This window comes from Odontomachus brunneus, unplaced genomic scaffold, assembly GCF_010583005.1.
Source record: "Odontomachus brunneus isolate Ranch 3 - 2012 unplaced genomic scaffold, Obru_v1 Obru_scaffold_118, whole genome shotgun sequence".
NCBI classification, from domain to species: Eukaryota; Metazoa; Arthropoda; class Insecta; order Hymenoptera; family Formicidae; genus Odontomachus; species Odontomachus brunneus.
Window position 1 is genome coordinate 919,772 of NW_022639568.1, and position 13,553 is coordinate 933,324.

Sequence of the window (13,553 nt, forward strand, 5' to 3'; positions counted from 1 at the left end):
AACAACAACAATAAAAATAAACGTTTGATAAAAATAATTAGGTTCACAGAAAGAATACCCTTAATTCGCGACCTCGAGAGAATTTCTTTCTCTGGAGAATTTAACTTTTAATGTTTCGACTTGCATAATAATATTTTCTTTTCTTTACTTCATATTATTGACATACCGCTGCATTTTTTACCCGATCGCGCAATTCTGTATTGGTTGCCATTTTATAGGAGCGCGCTTGTGCGGAAGCTCCTTTCGTCGTGGTATCGAGAGCGATAATAATTTCGCGGTGAATATCGGGTAATAGCCCGGAATGTCGCGCGGGAGTCTCAGTACATAGGCGGAATATGTTCCAGCGAAGTTCCAACGTCGCCGTCGCGCCACGAATATCGGTCGAACGCGAACGACGATGCTTCGAAATGAAATTGTTAGCGGGCGAAATGCAAGGCCGCATTGTCCTCGTTGGGGAACCGCATCGGGGAGAAGTAGAGGGAAATAGAGATATGTAGGAGAGGAGAATCCCTCTCCGGCGAACATAGGTCGGATGAAGTTTTCTAACAAGCACGACTGCCGACGCGAAAAATAAAGTGGCGGCCGTATCGGGAAGGTATCGCGGGAAGGCTCGGGAAGGGGAAAGGGAGAAGATTCCAGATTCTACCACGCGCGTGTTGCTGTCAATTGATGGTCTCTTTTTATCTTCGAAAATTTCACAAGATCCAATATCGATTAAGCTCTTCAGGGACACTGAAACATACATTATTTAGATACTTTCAGTTCTGTTTTAATTCAATCATTGTGTCGATAAAGATATAATGAACATTATTGTGAATAAATTTCACCGCGCAATTATCCAACAAAAAAAAAATCAGGAGAAAGATCTCATCATACACGCACACGCACACACACATGATTGACAGATTCGTGTCACGTAAAAATTTAAATTTTCTTGAAACTTGTGAATAATCTCTCTCGATAGAATCGATTCCATGTAACAAGCAAACTACATTTTGTTTTAATTTAACATTCTTAAGCAAAATGCAAACTTACCAGCGTTCAGAAGGTATTTTGAATAAATTTTGAATCCTAATGAGCTTACATTTCAATCAAAGATGTTAAGGCGAAAATATAATATTCTTGCAAAGAGAGTAAATTTTGCTTTCGTATATGAAATATTAAGCTCCTCAAAATACGCAAAAATATATGCTTAGACGATGAACTTATGATGGAGAATGGTGGATATGTAAATATCGTGAAATCCTCGACATTCACTTGAACGCAGGATGCATTTTTCTGCGCGCGTGTCTCTGGCGATGGAATCGACGGCTTCCGTGCGCCTCGCGTGCGATGACACTATCTGTGCCTGTGAACTGCATCAATAATGGAAACAGCCGCTGTTATCCGCCGATCCTTTCAGCGAGATCTCACTGATTGCAGTGCCGAGCTCATGACTGAGTCACCGGTTATGAATACAGCGTTTCGCTGAAGAAGACACCAATTGCACTTGAAAGAACGACCTCAGCAGTGGACGTGCCGCTGCTATTCGCGAAGAGATCGAACAGACTCGAAATAAATCCACCGCGGACTCTACGGCCAGTTATTTTCGATATTCGCGGGCAGGGTTGCTTCCGGAAAGGTGAACTCACTCCGGGTCGCCTATATAGCGTCGCTGTTTCCGTACGCATTTGCGCCGCTCGATATAAATCGAACGCGCGCATATACATACTTACGTATATACACTTACGTGTATTTCGTAATAGTGCATTAACTGTACAGACTAGAGACTGGCTAAGAATATAAATCGACGCCGGTTAAGGTCAACCCTCTCTTTCTCCCTCTATCACACTCTCTCTTTTTCTCTCTTTCTCTCGGCCATCCTCGCATGTGAATGGGTTAGGGGTTCTTTACACGCCGAGCGAACATTGCGACGTCGATTCTCATTGACCGTCGCGCGCGCGTGCGTTCAGTATCTGTAAAACATTCATCCGCGTTCCGCTCGTGCCCCAACAACGGCCGCGGTAACGTAACTCCCGCCGCAGATCGATACTCGATTTCTTGCCCGCTTCTTATGCAACGGCCCGTGCCTCGCGACAGCTTTACCCTTTCTTCTCCTCTTCCTCCGCCCCATCACCTCCTTCGTCCCCTCTGTTTACTTATTCAAGTATCTTTCATGCGCCGGAGTGCAATCGATGGACAATCGATCCGCACGTAAGCGAGATAGCGTTAATACAAATAACGGATCGACGCGACGTACGAAAGCTGCGCAGAGCCTTGCGCTTTCATCTGGAGGGGTTGATGTTGGAAATAGTCCAGTGGTACGAAATTATATTTACAAAGAACACTAGGCAACTAAAAAATTCAAAAAATTCTGAAACTTTGGGTGCAAGCAGACGAGTTCATCCGTAATATAAAACAATTTTTTGTTTATGCGGATTACAGTTTTAGGGAATGAAACACCTCTTTGAAAAAAAATCGGTTTTTTTCTTTTGAAGCAAATATCGTTGAAACTATAAGAGAAAGAAAAAATTTTCCAAAATAAAAATTGAATTATTTTAAGAGTATTTTAGATCTATAATAAAAAAAAGTTTTAATTGTTTATTTATTGTATATCCTCAACCTCACCCCTATTTAAAAAAATTTTTTTATTAAAAATTACCCCAATAATTTTTTTATTAAAATACCCTGTAAAACTGTAATTCCACACGAATAAAAAATAGTTTTGTGTTACGGATGAACTACTCTACTTGCACATAAAGTTTCAGAATTTTTTGAATTTTTGAGTTGCTTGGTATTCCTTGTTAGTTTCGGGAAAAAGAGAATAAAAATACGCACATGCGTCATGAAAATGTTTCGGGCGACACGTCACACAAGTTTTAGAATCTTCCATGTTTGCCCGCCGGGCAAAAAATCGATACAATTTTGAGAAGATATTCGCAATATTCTGTATTCTTTCTTGCCCTCCCTCTCTCTTTCTCTCTTCCCTTTCCTCGCTCCTTTCCATGTAATAAATAATCTTTCATAACATGTTAGAACATCACGAAGAGCCTGACCTCATTTAAGTCGAGATTATGTGCCTACCTTCTGGCAAACCACCAAATTAGACTTTAAAAGCTACGAACAGTGATTGCAATATTTTTCAACATTGAACTGTGTCTTGATAGCGTTTTCAACTGCTGGCAAACCAAACGAGGCAAAGGTATGATCACGAAATTTGCATTGCGCCACACATTCAGTTACGTATAAATTTTGTAATTGTTGCATGTTCTCAGAGAGTATAACCTAGGGCAGTAATTTTCAAACAATACGTTACGGCACGTTGGAGCATATGAAGTATTTAGCTGTGTGTGTTGCGAATATTACAAAAATATATTTTAAAAAATGAAAAAAAATCTATTTGTATAAAGATTTATTACATGTGCCTGATTAATCAATATAATTAATAAGAGAATATAATATTATTATATTAAATGTAATATTATATTATATAATATTAAAATATTATATTTACACAGAGGGATATATATATATATTATTATATTATCAAATAATTAATATAATTTTAATACAAGATTAAGCTCATATATATATAAAGCTATTTTAATCTTATACATGTGAAATATATGCCAAAAATTTTTATGTTTTACACGAAGAAAATATTGTAGTAAATATTAAGTTAAACTTAAATTTTTTCCGTTTAAATGTTTTTTCGTAAAGCTAGACTCTGTACTGAAATTAACACTATAAATAGTTATATTACTATAAACATTAAAAACATAATAAACATTGTAAATTATTATAAACATTGTAAATTTGAAGGTTTACTGAATATACGACATAAAAAGATATTCCAATAATTATAATAATTTTATAATAAAAAATCAAATATGCCTAACATTTTAAATAGATAGATACATCTTTCGGTCATCAATCTGTATTGTCCAAGATTACAAAGATTTTGTTGTTGATTTTCACTATAATATCTTCCCAGTGTGCAATACAAGGCTAACTAAAAAGCAAAGTTTAAGAAGCATTGCCCCGGGGGTAATAATAAACTATTTCTACGAATTTCTACGAGCTTTTTCTACGAATTAACACGTATCGTTCATATGAGAAATCCAATTATTTCCTGCTATTTCCTGGACGAGCGGCTTCTTCTTTAATTTCCGAGAAGCTTAGCTTCACGAGATCATGCGGTTTTAGCATTGGGCGACTGACTCAATTGCTGCTTCTTTACTCTGGTTTTGTTTGTACGTTTGAATCGAGTCTCGATAATGGTGTCGGGAGAGGGAGAAATCGTATAACACAACGTGGCGCATAGATCCGTGGAGACGAAGAGAGGGTTGTCGTGGGCGAATCCAGCCCCTTGGAAGCCCGTAAATCCACTCTTCCCTTGTCGATGGAAACAATTTCGACGTCAGGTACATGTAGGTCACGGCGCGAACAAGAGGGGCGCTTCCAGCTTCCTCTTTTTCGCGTTTCGCGCGCCACTCGTTACGAATCTGTCGCATTCTGATGGCGTGATTTTACATATTATCTGTCCATTCGAAATACTTGTTGAACGTGACACACTCGAAATATTTAATTATCGATCTCGGATACTCAAATCAAGCGAAACTTGACCGCTCTATTTATTATTTTATGCCACAATTTCAGTATAGTTCAGCTTCACAGAAACTTTGAAGAAAAATATGTAATTTTGACGTAATTTTTATCACAGTGTGTATCCTAATGTTGTACTTCTTACACACACATATGTCGTAGCTCACGTTTTCCCTCTCAACCCTCTGATTCATCTCCCTCTCCACTATATATATTTCACCTAGAAATTCCTTGACTCTCCCTTTCTGTCTGATGACTGAACCTCCCGACTATATTATCGCGAGATAACCGATAAGTACATACATACGTATGAGAACTCAGCTGTTAAACGCAGCCGGCCGAGAAGTACCGTTTCCAAAAATCGCACTACTCAATCAACTGATCACCCGATTAACTTCTCCATTTCTCTGTCTCGCAGGTACATCATCACGGCGTTATGCGACTCCTGCGAGAGCGGCGACGTGGTCGTGGCAGTGGTGTTCTGGGTGGGCTACTTCAACAGCGCGCTCAACCCGCTCATCTACGCGTACTTCAACCGCGAGTTCCGCGCGGCCTTCCGCAAGACCCTGGAGAGTTGCTGTCGCGCGATCGGCCCGGTGCGCGACCTGCGTCAGGTGCACCGCAAACAGGACCTCGTCCACAGCAACGCGTCCTCCGAGCTGCACGTCAACAATCAGCTGCGCAACAGCGAGATGACCAACGTGCACATCGAGGCGTGCATCTGAACTCGCGCGCGCGAACTCCTTGGACCTCTCTCCTCGCCGGCAGTGACTCGGCCGAGAGTACGCTCGGTCGACGAAGAGGAGCGTTTGCACGCTCGCAAGCACACATTCCCTCGTGACTTCGCGTCGAAACAGCATTTCCCGGAGATGATCTCACGTAAGATGGACGCGACGGGATGAAAGGCAGGGATTGTTTCTCTCCCGGAACGCGCGTGTGTGTGCATGTGCCCTTCCGCGTTTGGAATCACTCCCAGACGCCTGATTGAGTGTGCGAGCGTTCGCTGTAGATAGAACGGAAGTTTGGGAGCCACACGTTTACGGCTCTACGTCGAATCGCACTTCGGCCGGCTTCCCCAACCGTGTGTCTTCCTCTCGCTGTCTCTCGCCCGACGTGAGCCTCGGGAAACTTGATCTGCGGAAATTTCAGGACGAAATACGGCGAATTTCTTGGACGGATCGCACTTCAGCTTGAGTGTTGTCGCAGGTAATAACGATTCCATTGATTCGATTACATTTGCTCTTAAGGCGCGTGCCTTGAAAGACAAGCGAGATCAAGAAGATGGGATCACGTTTTGTTTCATTGATATATTTGAAAATTCCGAATGTAAAATTTCCGAAAAAATATGCAAATCCAATTACGCGTGCGCGCGAGGATGGGGACCGTGTTTTATTTCGCCATTAGACTCAATTACTGCAAATTACGATCTTATCAGTCGATCTTATCACATCAATTATATTTACTCGGCTGAAGAGCTCGGCTTGCGTTAAAATTAAAGTTGCCGCGGATTCAATTCAAATTAAGCTTTCACCAACTTGAAAATGATTGCAAATAATTATTCCATCGACTCGATTACGATTACTATTGAAACGTTTGACACAATATTTTTGTTTAATTTCCGAAAATAATTAGATGCAAATCAAATTACGAGGATGGAGGCTGTGTTTTGTTTCGTCATCGGACTCAATTATTGCGAATTAATCTAAATTTTACTAATCTTAAATTATGCTTGCCCGGTCGAGGAGCTTGCGTTAAAGTGAACATTAGTCCGAACTCAGCACCAAGTTCACGCCAAACTCTCGCACGGGGAATCTTATTACAGGCAAGGGCGCGTGCGTCCAATTCGACTGAAAACTTGTCGATTAAAATTAACACCGCTCCATTAAATTCGCCCGCTCGGGTCCATCGTGGAAATTACAGCGTACGCTCACAGAATGGCCGTCCTTACGCGGAAACTCGACTCGTCGCGGGTCCATCGCGGAATTCCATCGCACCGCATCCGTCTGAAATTAAAAACGCGCCGAGTGCTCGCGCGAATACCTGCACGCGTCGCAATATCGGCACGTAGCATTGCCGTTCTCTCGCGGGAGAGACTTCGCGAAAGAGAGGAGTTCATCGTTCCCCAAATAGGCACGGAGGATGCGATGCGCGCGCCTGTCTGTTTCGTCCTGCGATCGACCTATTTTAAGGGACACGCTCGACGGCAGGCCGGCCCCGCGGGTCTATTTCTGCCGCGGCGTTTTATCAGGTCCGTAAATAAGGCTCGCGTCCGACGGCAGATTGATGTTCCGATTTCAGTAATATTTTATGCCGGCCGCGCGATAACGTCGGACACGAACTTTTCAGCAGAGAGACGACGCAGCGACGACGGAGCGTCTTTGACTACATAACCATCGACTATTAGCTGTTTACCTTTTTTTCTGCAGTAAAACGTCTGTCCACGGGTCTGTAGCGTCGTGGGGCTATTATCTGAACTATCGTTGTACTTTCATTCCTGTTTTGACGGGTTGCAAACGCAATGTTGCTTTAGCTAACTTCGTTTGTTAGGGCAACTAATTATTAGCTGTAATGGAATTCGTTGATGCACCAAATTTCCTTCAACGACAAAAAATTTGTCTCGACAAATATATCTTGTTGAGTGTCCTAAACTATATTTTCTATTGCTCATGGTGAATAATTGTCTTTGATTTTTATCACTATGAACACACAATATTGTTTTAGCTAACTTCTGTTATCTGAGAAATTAATTATTAATAGAATTCACGTCAATGCTCCAAATTCCTTTCAATGTAACAGTAAAAGAATTAGTTAATCTTCAGAAATATATCTTGTTGAGTGTCCTAAACTATTATATTTTTTTTCTATTAGTTTCAGTGAAGTTTCTCTTTGCTGCAACGACAAATCTACCGTGCTAAGATATACACAAATTTGTCAATTAATTATCTGAACAATCAATGATCTCTCAACCAGCTTGGAATCTAAATTATTTTAAAATAGAAAACCATCTGTGTATATTGCTACAGACTCGCCAAGCTAATAAGATTTTCAACAGCAAATATTTCTTTTCCGTGTAGTTAATCAGGTCGCTTGTGCGGTCACATTAAAAATTAATTGATATCAGATGGATGCGTCGGGATCACGTGAAGCGGTCTTTAAGTCGTTCATGCCGAGAGTTCGTTCTGGAGTTATTTAACGGTGCCACCGGATGGCACTTTACTGATTTCGTGGCTGAGCAAAAGGGAGAGACAGAGCAAGAGTTCGCGTGCTCCACTTTCGAGACACCAAGACACGATTATTTATTACCACGCAAGTTTATTACCGTCCTTCGCGGATTCAGAATTAGGGGTTTTGATACTTTAATTTTAATTACTTTCCGGGATCATTTGTATTCCGAGATTATTCCACAATGGGAATAAAACCTCGGCTTGAAAAACGTGCCACTTTAATGAGTTGGAGCGCGGTCCGTCCGAAATTCACGGGACAATACAAGCTTTCGTTGTACGAAGCTTATTTTATGTGGTCCGCGCGAAGGTTCATTACCTTCGCCCGCGCTAATTGCTCAAAAACACTCTCCTCCGTGCCCGGCGATTCCCGTCGAGGGGAGATTCCAGGACTCGTCGCGGGAAGAAGAGTTCGCAAATCTGAGATTGAGACTAACGAAGCAATAAAAAATTGAGACGCGAAGCACTGAAGGACTTCCAGAACACTCAGAAGACAGTACAGGCCGGGGGAGAATTGAGGATGGCAGACACGGCGAGAAAAGGAGACTAAGAGCGAAAGACAGAGGGAGAGAGAGAGAGAGAACGAGAGGAAGCCGGGAAGTGGGCGACGAGGCTGTTCCGCTCGACATGGAGACGCGTCGTCGTTTAGGGGATCACTTTGTACATAATCACCGTGGCGGTGTTTCGTTATAATCAAAGGGACTTACGATAATAGCACGGTATTTAGCGATTGTGCGGCGCGACGTGATGTGTATCATTGTAAATACGAATCCCAGCAGCTTAGACTCGAGAGATTAATTTCGTGTAGGATAAATGTTGAAGCGTATATCATCCCTCCCGCAACTGAGAGCGAGAGCGAGAAAGAGAGAAAGAGAGGGAGAAAGTGAAAGAGTGAGTGATATGAATCGTTATCAGAGTAGAGATATTTATGAAAGCACGTTGAAGGATGGAGATGCCAAAGATGAAACAGAATTATATATGTATATATATATATAAACGAACAAACAAATTTCCTCCACACACACACACACACAAACACGGAAAGTAAATTCTACGCAACGATAAGACGTAAGTGCTGCCGTTTTGTTGCTTGTCGCTCGTTGACGTTGCTATATCATTTATTCACCACAACTAATTGCGGTCCTGATTTGCGGATCCTTCGTTTCCTAACCCTTTCCCTGTCTAGGCACGTCGTATACGGGGAGGATTTTGTAGTACAGATCACTATGTAGAATTTTGTGACCAAAGAATATATCGGCATTCTGTCGTAATTGACTGTCCCTTCGTCTCATGTGAGCTACTTTTACCTCAGGAACTGAAATATGCTATTAAAAAATTATATTTTATATATTCAACGAGATTTACTGTGAAAACGTTAACTGTTTCTTGGCAAGATAAACCTTACCGAGAATCCACACTTGGCCTACTAAAAACGCAGTGAAATCGAAAAGAATTTATACGAAAAGAGAGGACTATAATTTTCCCTCGGTATGTACGATATCTTTGCGTGACGTGGATGCATCACATATGATGCATTGCTTCCTCAATTCAGCGAAATGATTAGTTTCCTGTAACAGTGATTTGTGAAAAATCAACTTCTATTGGAGAAACGTATTTTTTTTTATTATGAAAAAATGTGTTTTTCCTTTAAAAAGCCGCAAAAACCGGCTAGACCGGAAAAAGGTTAAACGAGAGCCTCGAACGCGCGTTATTTCTACGATCGTGTGATTTAGCGCTTTTTTCGGAATGTAAACTTTCTGCGTCAGAGGCGCCAGAAAAAGCGAAAATTAGCACAATTACCTGGTCTTTTTTCTTCTGAGTGGAGGAATTGTTCTAAAATTTTCATCTTTCCAAAGCGCCGTGAAGTTTGAAAGAGCGCCCGGTAGAATCGCTGATAAATGAATTCTCCGTCTAAAAAGAGCATAACGTTTCTGACATTTCCTCTTGCGTGGAAAGCAAGATTCGTTTTCTCTTTTTCAAGATGACTCGCTCGCTTTGCCTGAGAATACTCATTCATTTGGCTCGGCATACATTTTTCGAAAGTACACACGATGAATCGACTTCACGAGTCGGTCTCGCAGAACGCAAGCGATTCATTAATTTATAATTTCAGCGTTTCTCGCTCTTTCGCCGCGCTTTTCTTTTTTCTTTACCTTTTCGTTGTCTGGCAGACCGCGAGGCAAAATACCGTTTACACTCGCGCGCACGCGCGCGTACACAAACACACGCTCACACACGTACACATCTAGTCACGTATACTCCAGAGTGCAGAACAATCACTAACGTAAGCCCCGATCGAGTGCGCGGGCGATATCGCGGCCGCATCTCTTCTCTCCATTCTTCTCTCCAGAGATTTCTGCAACAGTGATGCCGTATCGACCGTTATCTGTCGGCCGGGATCTTAAATTTCCCGAAAATATCGTTCATGATAACACATATGTACAGTCAGCGTATACCACACCATTTCTTACCCACTGAGAGAAGAAAGTATCTAAAGAATAAAAAATATATTTATTCGGTAAGCACACTAAGAAAAAATATAAAAATTAAAAAAATATTTATTAGGCGGGAGCTATTTTAATACACATATTTATTTAAATCAAAATTCTCTTCATTTAAACCAAGTATTGTTTACTCGGTTTAAGTAATTACGACCGTTAATTACGATAAATTGGCAATTTGATAATTACCAGTTATTGATCATTATGAGAAATTACTATAATTAAATGTTATAAATTATTAAATTATAATGTTTTATAATTTTATATTATAATTATAATATAATTATCAAATTAATTATTATAATTATTATAATCAATAGTTATGATTACTACAAATAATGATCTTAATCCGACATAACATCTTCAGCCTTATGTATATATGTGTAAGACTAAAGTTTGCGTGACTCTCGATTTATGGTATACATAACGTTGACTGTACACTCGGAAGGCTAAGTCCGTAATTATTCGGGTGAAAAAATTGCTGAGTTCTCCGTCTTGTCCAATAAGGAGAATGCTCTTATTGGACAAGACGGGAGAGTTCACAAACTCGCTCGAAAAATTACGACAACCTTTCTGTCAACGAGTGTACTGGAGGCTGCGAAAAGTAGCGATCGACGCGACGTTTCCCGACTTCGGAAATGGCAACACATCGCGCGTCGTCCTCTACGAAAGCGTCTACGAAACTGTCGTAACCAAAGGCAGAAATCGAAAATCGGCGATAACAATCCGACGCGAATGTGTCGGGATAAATGTTCGCAAAAGTTCACGAAAGAAAATAAAGAGAGAGAAAGGAGGAAAGAGACAACGGTGAATAAAAATATATCGGTCTCCTCGTGTCGTTTCATTTGTTTTCATCAGTAAAGAGGCGCGAAATCGCCGCGATATCGCTCGACTCGACTCGATCCGCTCGTATATCACGTATCTGTTAGACGTTAACGTAAACGGCTAGTGTCCTGTAATGTAACGTAACGTAATGTGCAACGTTGTAAATCGATGTTTACGGGAGTTCCCGGCGCTAAAGCGACTCGGCGGATCGCGACTCTCCGCGTGGAGGGGATTCTGGTCGAATAATATATCGCGAGGCGTCGCGTGACTGGAATGCATTCATATTAAGTCAAAATTTATACATTACGGCGATTAACGCATTATTCAGATGTATATTTTTAATTTGAAGGTTTAGAGAATTTACCATACGCGAAGTCGACGACAACGACGAAGAGTCGCGCCAATTTGACGAGAGGTCGTTGAAATTGTCAAACTTAAGCATTTGGAAGCTAATCGCGAAAGTTGTCTGATTTTTGTGTACTTCAAGGTATATCAAAGAGAAATATGTCGCGACTCTTTTGCTGCTGACTGTGGAAGATTAATCTTTCACTATTTTAATATAAAAATATATAAATGGATTTTTTGGGCGATAAGGGAGAATGCACTCTCAAAAATGAAATTTCAAGATTCTACATTAAGCTTATGAATTTTGTCGAGCTGGAAGAATCAGTCGAGAATCTCGAGGTACGTTATACAAATTATTGTCCTTGATGCTACAAATGATTGTTTGTTGTTATTTTGATGAGGCTCAAAAGAGGACTTATTTGAACGTGATTTAATATTCTCAATAGTCTAGCTGCACTTAATTCTACTTGATCCTTAATTGCAATGAGCAACATATTAATTATATAATTTACTCGACTGCAGATAGAGTATTATGATAAAGTATTAAATAATAAGAACAGAGGAAACCTTGTGAAACTTTCTCTTCTCATAATCTCGTTATTACCTTTTTTATTGGGATTAGAAGTCGCGATGAGATTCGAAGATTTTCTAGAATAGGTGAAAAAGAAGCAGTTGCAAATTTGGTTGCCGACTACCGCTGCATCCTGCGCCCTGTAACGCATTTTGGAATCCTGGCCGTCATCGTGGCCAGCTACTCAATCCTGCGTGAAAAAATACGAGTCGATCAGGAATATGACGTTAATTAATATTTGTATATTGATAAATCGCGAGCTATCACAGAATGCTACGCGAGCACACACACCTCTAAAACAAGAAATATAATTTCATCCTTAGTGGTATCCTTTTGTATTCCAAGGATTCTTCTAGAACAAAAAGGAAAAAAATATTCTAAGCATAACATTAGTAAGAAAGGTTGTTTTACTCACACATCAATCCCATAATTTGTTAGCGTAATATTTGCTCATATCAATTATTTATTTATATCAGATCATTAAATATATTTAACGTTTATAAATATTCGCTCATATTAAATATTTAACGTTTACCTATTATACATTCCTTCTGCGAGCTGAATAAATCACGTAGTTGATACATTTATCATTGAAATTGAGAATAAAGATTAAAAGTGCAGATTAAGAAAAGTTAAACGTTAAGTGCAGCAGACTATTATGTTACCTTTAATGATACTGTCATTGAAAGTTACAGAACAGGCCTACAGGATAAATAAAAATTAAATGAAGTAATCGAATGTTAAATAATTCCTGAATATGAGCGCTTCTTCGAGCCTCAGCGTGAAGAAAACGACGTGTAAATCGCCGTTTGCATCGTCAAGGTAGGTCAAAATATTCCGTGTAGAATTATACCTCGAGATGCTCCATCGATCCTTCAAGTTCGCGACTTGCAGGATTCATGAAAATTTCGACTCGTGCATGCATCTCGGTTGGCACTCCGCGATGTTCTTCATGTATATTCGGCCTTACCTGTCTCAACATCGTGTTCTTCCTTCAAACATCTCGAACGATATGAACGCATCCTAGTCAGAAAAGCCGGCATAATATTTTTCCAGTTAAGGAATGCCAATACCCTCGGGAAAAATTTTATCCGCGTGGCGATCCAGTGAGACGTTTTTATCGCGCGAAAAAAAAGAAACAACAAACAAAAACATAACGGAGCACATTTCGCGCGATAAGTCGCGATAGGGTTACGCAATTTCGTCGCACGGTCACAAACAAAGTCTATGACTCCCCCGTACTAATAGTCATTACTCGAAACTTGTCTCAAGTGAAACGCTCATTAGAATTTAGGATAGAATTTTTTCAGTTGAATCACGATTACGAATATAATGTCACATACATGATCCAACTAAAAAAGCTCAGATCTAACTCTGTATTTTGATCTGAGTGATTTCACATGAGACAAATTTCAAATAACGACTAGGATACAGCGGGGTAAATTGAATAGCGGGATAATTTGGATAATTAAGCGTTTGCGACAATTTCAGAAAAATACGATATAT

General features: G+C 40.3%; 2 protein-coding genes across 5 annotated transcripts in view; one reads left to right on the top strand and one right to left on the bottom strand.

Annotated features, from left to right (window-relative positions):
* Positions 1 to 5,339, top strand: part of LOC116849568 (octopamine receptor beta-1R-like) — a 111,608-nt gene extending 106,269 nt beyond the window's left edge. For all 4 annotated transcript variants that reach the window (XM_032826848.1, XM_032826847.1, XM_032826849.1 and 1 more), the window contains one exon: positions 5,003 to 5,339. In XM_032826848.1, coding sequence (XP_032682739.1) covers positions 5,003 to 5,309 — 307 coding nt within the window. In that variant the 3' untranslated portion in view covers positions 5,310 to 5,339. The remainder of the gene's footprint in view (positions 1 to 5,002) is intronic.
* LOC116849569 lies at positions 29 to 12,233 on the bottom strand. Its single transcript, XM_032826851.1, has 2 exons — positions 12,081 to 12,233; positions 29 to 732 (listed from the first exon to the last, which is right to left on the bottom strand). The coding sequence occupies exons 1-2, from the start codon at positions 12,196 to 12,198 to the stop codon at positions 155 to 157; spliced, it is 696 nt and encodes a 231-aa protein (XP_032682742.1). The 5' UTR covers positions 12,199 to 12,233; the 3' UTR covers positions 29 to 154.
* Between the last annotated feature and the right edge of the window lie 1,320 nt (positions 12,234 to 13,553).

Coding starts and splice junctions, on each gene's coding strand:
- LOC116849569 (XM_032826851.1), bottom strand. CDS start 12,198: ATGCGTTACAGGGCGCAGGATGCAGCGGTAGTCGGCAACCAAATTTGC. Junction 733..12,080: donor TTCTAATCCCAATAAAAAAG/GTAATAACGAGA, acceptor TGTATGTTTCAG/TGTCCCTGAAGAGCTTAATC.